Source organism: Jatropha curcas, chromosome 9, assembly GCF_041381405.1.
Source record: "Jatropha curcas cultivar XTBG-Jc1 chromosome 9, XTBG_Jcur_1.0, whole genome shotgun sequence".
Classification (NCBI taxonomy): domain Eukaryota; kingdom Viridiplantae; phylum Streptophyta; class Magnoliopsida; order Malpighiales; family Euphorbiaceae; genus Jatropha; species Jatropha curcas.
In genome coordinates this window covers 2,369,184-2,381,866 of record NC_143159.1, presented here as the reverse complement: position 1 = coordinate 2,381,866, position 12,683 = coordinate 2,369,184, and the positions used below count along the sequence as shown (strand labels likewise).

General features: G+C 31.4%; 2 protein-coding genes across 2 annotated transcripts; both read left to right on the top strand.

The window, feature by feature from the left end:
* The first annotated feature begins 1,436 nt into the window (after positions 1-1,436).
* On the top strand, positions 1,437-3,797 carry LOC105633715 (cytochrome P450 CYP82D47). Its single transcript, XM_012216353.4, has 2 exons — positions 1,437-2,442; positions 3,003-3,797. Exons 1-2 carry the CDS (start codon positions 1,471-1,473, stop codon positions 3,621-3,623), a joined length of 1,593 nt encoding a protein of 530 aa, XP_012071743.2. The 5' UTR covers positions 1,437-1,470; the 3' UTR covers positions 3,624-3,797.
* Positions 3,798-9,760: 5,963 nt separating this feature from the next.
* On the top strand, positions 9,761-11,758 carry LOC105633716 (strychnine-10-hydroxylase). Its single transcript, XM_089726095.1, has 2 exons — positions 9,761-10,818; positions 10,978-11,758. Exons 1-2 carry the CDS (start codon positions 9,841-9,843, stop codon positions 11,596-11,598), a joined length of 1,599 nt encoding a protein of 532 aa, XP_089582221.1. The 5' UTR covers positions 9,761-9,840; the 3' UTR covers positions 11,599-11,758.
* Positions 11,759-12,683: the final 925 nt, after the last annotated feature.

Here is a 12,683-nt window from a genome sequence, read left to right as displayed (position 1 = left end):
CCGTAGTTTTAAGAACCCTTTCTTAAAACTATAAACTCTCAAATCTTTTCTTCACAGATAAAACTGATCTGTGGCTCACACTGAAACGAGGCAACTCCTCTCCTATTTATAGGAGAGGTTAGCGAATATGCAGCGTAATCATCGCCTAAGAATGAGTTGCTTTCACCAACCTTAGAATAGCGCAATCACCGCCTAAGAATGAGCTGCTTTCACCAACCTTTGAATAGCGCAATCACCGCCTAAGAATGAGCTGCTTTCACCAACCTTTGAATTTCCTTTTTCTTCTTCCGCGGTATGGTTTTGACCGGCAAGAAAAACGTGTGTTTTATTATTATTATTATTTTTTTTTCTTTTCAAATGTGAGTGGGTCCCACTTGAGTGGGCACACCACCACCAACACTTGATACATCTGATTAAGGGAGAATGTATTATTGTCATTGCATTTCACCCCTCGGGTAAAGTCATTTATCTTTATCAAGGTAGATTAAACTAATATTTACTACATTCTACGTTTATTTTTTGTCATATAACTTTAATGATGAAAAAAAAAAAATTTCGAACCTCTAAATTATAGCGAAGTCAATGTTTAAGTCCTTTTATTTTACTCTTTCCGTCCCAAAAAGATAGTTTATTTTTCATTTTTGATTTGTCCAAAATATAATTCACTTTTCTTTTTTTCATTATAGTTAATCTTTGAATTGTCTACTATATCCTGATTAAATTTTACCTTATTTTTAATAACCTTTATTAATTTTTAGTTATTATTTCAATAATCATGTGTTATTTAAGATGCGCATAATAGGAAAATTATATGAATAAAATTATCTTTTAACCATATGTCTTAAAATGTGTAAAAATAAAAAGTGGACTATCTTTTTGTAATGAGGGGAGTATGACTTTTTAAGATGAAGAAATCTATATGTTAATTTCATTAAAATTTAGGAGTTTTACAGTTAATTTTAAAAATAGGAAAATCCATATACTCCCACTGTCCCATTTTGTTTGCATAGTTTAATAAAAGATATATATTAAGAATTTAGTCAACAAAAGTTATGTTGTCATTCTTTATCCTTAATTAATAACTCGTTAAGATACTAAGAGTCTTTTATTCAATGAACATTTATATAGATTATTATAAGAAAAATAATTATTTACATATCTAAATTTAGAAACTTTATAAACATTTTAAGACATTTAAAAAATAATAATAAATAAATAAAATGAGCAAAGGGAGTGTTAATTTAGCTATAATTTAAGCCGTTGGAATCATTGTTACCTCTGAAATTATGTTGAATACCTTTACGTCTTGTTAAAAGAGACGTATGCAACTTCTCCTTGGTTGTACCATTAATCAATTTCCGCATTGTAATCAATTATCTTTTTACTTCCTGAGACAGAAAATTAGTCTTAAAATTCTATAAATGCACCCCTTATGTTTGAAATAAAAAGTCCAACGATTAAGTAGCAAAAATGAATTATTCTTTTCCATCGTTATCTAGTGTTGCGGCCAGCGTACTTGCCATTTTAACTCCATTATTAATCTACACTTCCTTTGTGATATCAAAAATGGCAAGGAATAATAAGCGACTACCACCTAAAGCTGATGGCGGATGGCCTTTTATCGGCCACCTTCATCTCCTTGCAGGGTCACAGCCAGCTCACATAACCCTGGGAAACATGGCTGAAAAGTACGGGCCAATATTCACTATCAAGCTGGGTGTCCATCCGACGTTGATTGTAAGCAGTCGAGAGATGGCTAAAGAGTGCCTGACTACGAACGACAAAGCGTTTGCCAGTCGTCCTAAAGGTCTAGCCATGGAAATCCTGGGCTATAACTATTGCATGGTTGGTTTCAGTCCATATGGAGACTACTGGCGCCATATGCGCAAAATAATAACTCTTGAGCTTCTCTCAAATCATCGACTAGAGATGCTAAAGAATGTGAGAGAGGCAGAGGTAAAAATGGCCATAAAAGGGCTATACAAAGAATGGATAAAGAACAAAACTAATTCCGATAAAATCTTGGTGGAGCTGAAGACATGGTTTTGGGACATAACTTTAAACGTGATATTGAAGATAATTGTACAGAAACGTTATGTGGAGGAGTACAAAAACGGATGCAGCGAAGGTCAAGATAGCAGCACATGGAGAGATGCATTAAGGGAATTTATGGAATTGTCTGGAAAGTTTTCGGTTTCGGATGCGCTTCCATATTTAAGGTGGTTGGATTTGGGAGGAGTTGAAAAGGAGATGAAGGAGAACGTTAAAAAGATAGACCATGTTCTTGAAAATTGGTTGCAAGAACACAAGCAAAAGAAAGAAGATTCCGGCGACTTACCAAAGGAAGAAGAAGACTTCATGAGTGCGTTACTGTCGATTCTCGATGACGCAAAAGAGCTTTCCAGTAGAGATGCTGATACTATCAATAAAGCTACGTGCCTGGTAATTAAACGATTAATTTATCTTATTAATTTTATAAAATTTTATTTTAAATTACCTCAATGCTTTTTTATCTTCTCAAATTCCAACCTTCCTTTTTACTGTTAGTAAAATTCAATAAATAAGGGTAAAAAAAAAAAGTTAAAAATGCAATAAATTGTTTCTTGAATACTAAAAGATAACAGTTAAAGTGCAATAAAAAAACTTAAAAATTGATCATTTGAGTGATAGGGAGAGGATAATATTCAATACATGTTTGCCGAATTCAGCTAATGAACCTAATCTATGGACCAATAACACAAAGATTAAACTTATCAAAATAGAAATTCTTTAATAATTATTCCGAGTTTATCTTTTAACAAATTATTAAAAATATATTCGATTCAAGATATTATTTTTTATTTATTTAATTCATAAATATTTATAGTCTAGGGTAAGTCTATCCCCATAATTTGGATATGATTATGGATATACGGTGATACAACTTAAATTGAATTTTTTTTTTTTTTTGTTACTTCTCAATATATGTTTGTGTAACGTGTAAATTTATTATGATCACACAGACTCTTATTTTAGCCGCATCAGACACAACTGCTATCACCTTAACATGGACTTTATCTTTATTACTTAATAACCGCGATGTCCTGAAGAAAGCCCAAGAAGAACTAGATATCCATGTCGGTAAAGAAAGGCAAGTGAAAGAGTCAGACATGGCTAATTTGGTTTTTCTCCAAGCTATCATTAAAGAAAGTTTAAGATTATATCCTGCGGCGCCATTATCTGTGACACATGAATCTATTGAAGATTGTACTGTGGGTGGTTACTATATTCCGGCAGGCACACGCCTTGTCGTCAATGTTTCAAAAATTCACAGAGATGAAAGTGTCTGGTTAAATCCTTCAGCGTTTCAACCGGAGAGATTTCTTACTACTCACAAGAATATCGACTTCAAGGGCCAAAATTTTGAGCTGATACCATTTAGTAGTGGAAGAAGAATGTGCCCTGGAATCTCATTTGCTCTTCAAGTTCTGAATCTCACACTTGCCACCCTTCTACATTCTTTCGAAATTGAAACTCCATCGAATCAACCAGTTGATATGACTGAGAGCGCCGGAATCACTAATCTGAAAGCCACTCCTGTAGAAGCGCTTCTCATTCCACGCCTTCCTGCTTATCTCTACTAGAAATATATATACATATGCAAGAAAATAAATTAGTTTACGTCTATTTCAAAGATGCTAAGTTTATTATATGTTCGATCTCGTTATGCATGCAGTCCATCCCAATGACTCGTTTGTTATATTTATGCAAGATATATAATAATAATAATAATAATAAAAAGGCTTGCAAATATTTTGTTCTGACTTTTAATTTTGATATGCTGAGTGCTTACCCTTTATTTTTATCATTATTTACACATAAATGAAAAAAAATAAACTAATTAAACTCAATAATGTTGGTTTAACAATGTTGAATACATTATGCATTAGATTAATAATGTTTTAGCTTCATAGATGTAGCTTAATAGATGGATCAAATATCCTGAAAAGTTTTTATTATTTAATAATCGATCTGAATCGAGCAACATTAATCCAACTCAGTAGATTAAAATTATAAACCGGTTAATATACCAATAACTTTTTACAAGATGACCTAGATATCATAAGATATGTCTTGTTGATTCTTGTAACATTAATTATAGATAGTTAGGCAAAGATTACTCCTTATCGAAGAAAAGACCATTCTACTTTTTATTGGTTTTCCACACGAAAGGACTTTTTACACAAATAAACAATTTGTCGGCATGACTTATGTATTAGTGTTGTGCTTAGATTTATATATTTGAATTCAATTTGAGAATTTTAGTTTAACTAAAATTTATTGTTTAGGTTAGATAGTTAACAATTTATGAATTTGAATTTGGAAGGATAATTTTTTTAAAAAAATTATTATTTAATCCTTATAGTTTTGCAAAATTAAGCAAATGAATAAGTTCTTTATGGTTTAATTTCCTGATTATTCAGCCCGTTAAAATCACATTTTAACATTAGTTTATAAAATAATAGCTATTATTTTGTAATATTTGCTACTATTTTATAAAAGATTTTTTTTTTTTTTTTAGTTGGTGATTTACAAAATTATGGTTGTGCTTATCAATATTTTGTAATATTTTCACGTATTTTGTAAAAGGCGAATGTTTTTTTATAAAATTGTTAAATTGCAAAATAAAAGATCTACTTCTTACCTTCCTCTGCCGGTCGTCTACGGGAATCCACGAAGACTTGACAATCGTTGGTAATCGATTGCTCAGATTGTCAACTAGGAAGTTTCAGATTTGAAAACTCATCTTATCGATTGCTTGTCTTTAATCATTCCTTCTGTAATTGAAACTGTTTACTAGATGTTTCAAATTCAGATTAAAAAACTCATCAACGGTCTTGATTTTTATTGTAGACTTTATGCAACTAGTCACTATTAAACGAACACAGTCATATACCAATCAGATCTAAAATGCTTTGTACTTGACTTTCTATACTCTTGGATTTTGCTCGCATGTGGGTTTGTCGATTTTAAAGCTGGAATGTGGGATTCTACTTGCTTGTGGTTTGAGAGTTGAAGAAGATAACAAGCGGATGTGACTGAAATTGATCATCTTTTGTAGCAATATCAGAGTTCGAGAAGTGAGTCTTTTCGATTGGTTTATTAGATTTTGGAAGAAATTTCATATATTATTTGATTTTTGGATTCTTTAATAGTTAGAAGCATGATTTTGTTAATCTTGATTGGTTTTTAAATGGTAAGGGAGAAGGTAAAGATATGGTATTGTGTAGAGAGATTTAAAGGTTAGTGTCCCTTTTGTTGGTAGAGGTGGTTATGGTGGTGGCTGCAGCCATTTGCGGTGCTTTTGTGGTCTGCTTACTAAAATAAGAATAGTTTAAATGATGTCATCTCGGCGTCACTAACATTTTGAATTTGAGTTGGTCAAATTCAAAATTCAATGATGGGGCCAATGTTTGATCTGTGTGGATTATTCATTTCAAACATAGATTTTCTATTTTTGCTGCTACTACAAAAGAATAAAGCGAAATAAAAATAAATAATTCATTTAATAATTTCAGCCACTCGTGATTAAACAGATAGAGAGAAGGTATCTTAGGTGGAAAACGATATATTTATAAAAACTATCAGTGTGCTGTCAATATTTATTTAAATATTCCTTTTTATATTTATTTTGTAATGCTCTAAATTAGGAAAAAAAAAATAATCTAGACCGGATCCATTATCCCACTTATTGATAAAACTAATGAAATCGAAGATTTTCTAAAAATTGTTTCGACTTTATCTTCTTTTTTTTTCCACATACATGGCCAAAAGTATCATCATTTCAATAATAATTCTTTATTTGATCTATAAATTGATTATGAATTCGGTCTAGGTAAATTTTTTCCATAAAATAGAAGGTTTGTATTTTTTTTTTCTTTCTTTGTGTTAGATATTTTATTTATAAAAAATATATTGCAATTTACACTCAAGCAATACTATAATTGAAGCAGAATACATAAATATAATTTCAAATATAGATTACACTATAGCCAAACCCATAAGGACAAATTCTATAATTCTAATTATAAGTTAAATGAAGGACGAGACAAAATCCATGAACTTTTCCACTTTTCCTAAGAAAAATTGAATATTATTGAATTTTGCATAAAAATATAATAATTTATTACTTGAAGTACCGGTAATTTACTCTCTTTTATTTTCTTTTTCTTTTTTTTAAATGTGTCCCTTGTGATATAAAAGATATCTCAAGTTGGCACTCTATACATTTATTGTAATATAATGAGATTTTTTTTTTTTTGATGGAGTAATATAATGAGATTGAAGGATATCATAATTAACATTTTAATTTTTTTTTTATTTTCTCGTAAGTTAATATTTTTAGCATGAACTAACTTAAGTATAAAAGATATAAATTTTTAAGGAATTAAAAATGTTTCATAAAAGAACAATGCAAAAATTAAAATATTGATATTTTCATACAGAAAATGTGTGAAGAATAATTGCAATTGTTATATATTTATATATAGAATGATTCCCATTTCTTGATACCCAAGCGGAAATACGACTTCCTCATTTTCTGGAAACTGTTATTATCGTGTGATTAAGGGCATTGGACCGTACAATTTATCGAGGGCTTATTCAACCAAAGATACTTCTTAGGTTAGACGAAATTGAAATTGAATAGTTGTAGTCAAACTGAAATTAAATAGGGTTTATTTTTCCATGGTCAAGACTTCTTTTTTCCTTTTGTTTTTTATTTATTTACTGAAATACGATATAGACTTCTATTTCCAGGTCTATGTTGTATTTTTCAAAAAACATTTTATTGTACATTCAACTTTTATTTTAATATGTTCAACATTTCAACTTATATAATTGCACCTATTAAACAATTTAAAATGTAAAATTATTTTATGAAATGGTCAAATCTGTAAAATCAAATTGATTAAACAATTATTAGATGATAGAAAATATTGAAAATTATTATTTCAAATTAAATTAATGTTTTGTTGTTAGTTTGGAGAAATGTGCAAATTACTAAAATTTATAGTTTCATATACAGAATAAGTCCTCACAAAATTTGGAGTTCCATATATGAGATTTTTCACTTAAAACTATATGAGTAAATTTGACTGGGGTTTTTCTCTTATTAGTGATGATATATTTTCGAAATTACGTTTTGGCCCCTCAAAAGCTTGAAATGGTCCATCAGGGTAGGCTTGGCCACGGTTCCGGAACCGGCGGTTCCGGTTCCAGAAAAACTGGAACCGGAACCGAACCGAAAAGGTCCGGTTCCGGTTCCGATTTTGAACCGTCCGGTTTCGGTTCCGGTTCCGGTTCTGATCCGGTTACGGAACCGACGGTTCCGATCGGTTTTCCGGCGAATCGCATAATTTTAAATTTTAAATTTTGAAGACCGGTTTAAAAAATTTAATAAATTTGTGAATGTTATTTGTAAAAAAAAATACACCTAAAAATTAAAAAATACTTCAATTAAATTTATTTTTTTAAAGACTTGAACATAATTATTTTTAAAAAAAAATTCTTCAACTGAATTTATTTTTTGTTTAAAAAAGTTTTAACATAATTTAAAAAAAAAAAAAGGCTTGAACTTAAATTTAAAAAAAAAAAAACACAAAACTGACCGTTTCTTAATAATAATAATATATTAATAAATATAAAATAATATAACATTACCTTCAAAAACACACAAATATTATAGTGTATATATATGTGCATGGGATGTTGGTGACAGCTGTATTCTAGCAAGTCACTCTTTTAGCAGGGCCTGCATGATTGAGGCCTCACAAGAGTTGCAAGCTCGCGTTGCAGAGCTCAGCGGGTCAAACATGGCCTTCGCAGTTGTGGAGAGCGGCAAGAACTGCCGGTTCGAACCGGATCGAACCGGCGGTTCTAACCGGCCGGAGAACCGGCGGTTCCAGTCCGGTTCCGACCGGTTCTCTGGAACCGCCGGTTCTGGTTCCTAATTTTCTGGAACCGGAACCGAACCGGAATTTTCCGGTTCCGATTCCGGTTCGGGCCGGTTTCGGTTCTCACCGGTTCCGGTTACGGTTTCGAACCGGTTCGAACTGACGGTTCCGGTTCCCGGAACCGTAATATGGCCATGTCTACATCAGGGTTGATGCCCATGCCGCCAGGTGGAAATATGAGTTCACCGTTGGCTGCAGGGCAGTTATTATCATGCTAATAACGGTATCGTATGATATGGCTAATTACAATATCATATTGGATTATGCGTCTAGTTATATATATGATTATGGAAAAATAATTAAACGTTTGACCAAACTAACTAAGTTATCTAGCAATTGGGTGATATTAATTAATAGTTCCTGAGGTTTACCTCCATCAAAGTATTTGGTTCTTCCGTCTATTTTCTCTAGATTTTTCCGTTAAAACCTTTTAAAAAGACTAAAATACCCTGAAACTTAAGAAGAGTAAATAATTAATTCGTCCCTGAGGTTTGATCAAACTAAGTAAGTCATTTCTGCAGTTTAACAATATTAATTAATGATCCTGACATTTACCTCCGTTAAACCATTTGGTCATTCTGTTTATTTTCTCGTGATTTTTCTATCAAAACCTTAAAAAAGAGACTAAAATATCATTACACTTCAGAAAAAAAAACTAAATTAATCTAGGTTATTTGCTTTATAACATTATGACAGTTAAATCTTATCGAATTTACAATTGAAATTCAGCAAAAAAAAAAAAAAAGGTGATTTTTTTTTATTTTCTAAAATATTCTTACTATTTTTACGGTCTTACCTTCATTTCATTGGTTGTAGTTTATGATGAAATATATAAAATAACTTGTTCTCTTGAATATTGATGTTTAAAATTAAATGCCTATTATTTTTATTGAAATAAATTCGATTTATTTTTTTTCATCTTTTTGTTAGTGGCTCAAGATAGTAAAGGGACACATTATGTTGATTTTTTTTTTTTTGGTGAATATCAAATAATCAATGTATATCCTAACTCTTCGTTTTCCCTCCACGACAAATGGAAATTCTAACCTAGATTAGTTTAGTCTTTTTCTTCTTAAATGTCAAGATATTTAAGTCTTTTTTCAAAGGTTTTAACAAAAAAATTTAAGAAAATAGACGGAATGACTAAATGGTTTGACGGAGGTAAATCTCGAAACCATTAATTAATATTGCCAAACTGTTGGGTGATTTAATTAGTTTAGTCAAACCTGAGAATGAATTAATTATTTTCTTGCTATTATTAATAATATGGACATTCTTACAACGGCAGTGGATATAATATTTTGCCCAAGAAGATTCTTGCGTTAGATGAAATTTAATAATCTTACTCAAGACCTTGAATCACAATTAAAATTATTATTAAATTGAAAATGGAAGGAGGGTTTCTTGTTCCATGGATAAGACTTGGATTTATTCAATTTTTTTAATATCGAAATGCGACTTTGACTTCTATTTATTTATTTATATATTTTGAAATTGAAGGAGTCACGGGATGCCAGCAAGAAATAAAGAAACTGTGAAAGCTCTATGACAGTCGTCAAGAAACATTGCGCAACCCAATTCCTTTCCTTTTTTTCTTGAGTTACATTAAAAGTTTGACAATGTTAATTTAATTTTCTTTTCTTTTTTTAAATCCAATCGCCTGATATTAATTTATTGTGGATTTCTAAGTTGCAGTCTCCATGCTGGCTTACTATAAAAGGAACCCTTCTGGTAGTTTTGAACCAAAAACTCATCCTCTCTTTCTGCAAAACAGCTTTTCTGTTATCTTCTATCATCTTTAACAATAATACACAGTTATATACCAAAAACAAAAACAAAAATAGCCATGGAATTCCTTTCTATGTTGTCAAGGAGTTCTGTTTTCATCGTACTTGCACTTTTGACACCTTTAATGTACTCTTTCCTTATGAAATCAAGAAAGGCACGTGGTAAGAAGAATGGACTACCACTGCCACCAGAACCTAGCGGTAAATTACCATTTATTGGCCACCTCCACCTGCTAGGTGGGTCACAACCGCCACACATAACTCTGGGAAAAATAGCCGAAAAGCTCGGACCAATATACAGAATCAAAGTAGGTGTGCATCCAACCTTGATCATAACTAGTTCGGAACTGGCCAAAGAATGCTTTACCATAAACGACAAAGCATTTGCTTATCGTCCTAAAGCTCTTTTCTTAGATGTTATGACTTACAATTATGCCATGTTTGGTGCAAGTCCTTATGGTGACTACTGGCGCGAAATTCGCAAAATAGCCAGTCTTGAGCTTCTTTCTGCTCGTCGGCTTGAGTTGCTGAAACATGTGAGAGAAAATGAAATAAAGGAAGCCATCCAAGGGCTATATCATGGATGGTTAAAGAATAAAAACAGCAGTAAGACCAAACAACTTGAGGTGGAAATGAAACAATGGTTTTGGGACGTAACTTTGAATGGGGTATTAAAGCTGGTCGTAGGGAAGCGTTACGTTGAGTATATAAAGAACGATGATGATTCTAATGAGAGTGACGATGGCGACTGGCGATTTGCTTTGAGGGATTTTTTCCAATTATCTGGCAAATTTCCCGTGTCCGATGCACTTCCATATCTAAGGTGGCTCGATATAGGTGGAGTTGAGAAGGAGATGCAGAATGTCGCAAAAGTCTTAGACAAAGTAGTGTCAGGATGGTTAGAAGAACACAAGAAGAAAAGAGCTTCCGGCGCTAAGACAGAGGAAGACTTCATGGATGTAATGTTGTCTCTACTTGATGACTCTAAAGAGATTTACAATCGAGATGCTGCTACTGTCAACAAAGCTACTTGCATGGTAATTAATATTCGAAACTGGCCCATTCTTTTGTCATAACAGTAGATTATAATGAACTTAGAATTTTAAATTGGCTTTCCTAAAACCTAATGGCAATTAAAATAGCTTAACAGTAGATTATATTTGTTCTAACATACTCTTTTTCTTGTTTTCTTGCAGGCTATTATTTTAGCAGCTTCAGATACTACTAAAACTTCTTTGACATGGACATTGTCTTTATTACTAAATCATCCGGATGTCCTAAAGAAAGTGAAAGATGAATTAGACGTGAAAGTTGGTAAAGAAAGGCAAGTTCAGAATTCGGACATAAACAATTTAACTTATTTTAATGCAGTGGTTAAGGAAGCATTCAGGTTATATCCTGCAGCGGCATTATCAGTGCCACGTGAAAGTAACGAAGATTGTGTTGTTGGAGGCTATCATATTCCGGCAGGCACTCGCCTTTTCGTTCATATTTCGAAAATTCAGAGAGATCCACGCGTCTGGGAAAATCCTTTAGAGTTTCAACCAGAAAGGTTCCTTACTACCCATAAGGATGTTGATGTTAAGGGTCAACATTTTGAGCTTATACCATTCGGTGCTGGAAGAAGAATTTGTCCTGGAACCACTTTAGCTCTTCAAACTTTGAACCTAACGCTTGCTTCTCTTCTGCATGCCTTTGAAATTGAAACTCCATTAGGGCAACCAGTTGATATGACTGAAAGCTCTGGTATAACTAACCTCAAAGCCACTCCTCTCGATGTTCTTCTTACTCCTCGTCTTCCTGCTCACCTTTACTAGAAAATCATGATATAATAAAATAAGAGAAACTAAATAGTAGAGGTATTTTTCCATTTTTTGTGTGTATTAATAAAGAGAGCTGCTTAGAAATCTCTATCTGTAAATTGATTTTTTTCGTTAATTTCTTGTTTAAGTAACTGGTTTTTTTTATTGTTGCTATAGGGGGTATATTGTAGTTTAGATATACACAGTTTGTTTCCCTAAAATAACTTGCAGGAAAATATTTTTCAAATTTTTTGTTATTTGGAGTGCTCAGAAAAATAAGTCAACAGAAAATATTTTTCTGGTTAAAGGAAAATTAAGCAATTTTTTTAAGGAAAACAACTTTTCATTTTCGAGAGGGTAAAATATTTTTCAGACATTGGCACACCTTATAAATTCATATTTTTTAATTTATTAATCATCATAATTACTACCACTAGTCATCATTTACCACTGACCACTACCACCTGCTACCACGATCGGCCACCGACGACTTTCATAATTTATATATATTTTTTTTCATTCTTTTCATATTTAACAATAAAAATTTTAAAGTATAAAGTTTCTATTATTATTAATATTTTTTATGGTCTTATGAGATAAAGACTTTAATATTTGTAACTAATTTTCAATATTACAACCAAACAATGAAAAATAAGTTATTTCAAAAATATTTTTCAAGAAAAATGTTTTCCATAAAAATATTTTTCAAGAAAAATGTTTTCCATAAAAATATTTTTCAGCAAATTATTTTTTTGCAAGTTAGTTACGGAAACAAATGGAGCCTAAGGATCTATAATTTTGTTGGTTGTCCTTCTTATTAGGAAATTTAATTATTTATTATTGTTATTATTATTAAGAAACTTAATTTGATGTTGTTATTGAAATATATTTATGGTTTGTGAAAATTATTATATAATTATATTTTTTAGTATATTTAATTTTTTTGGTAATTCCTCTTGAATAGTTATACTTAATTTAAAATTCTTTTTAATATTTACTATTTATCTAACTTGTAGATTTATATTGAATTCATAATCAGCCTAACTCGTTCATAATCCACGGGTTTGTATTTAATGGATTAGGTTGGATTAAAAAAAGTT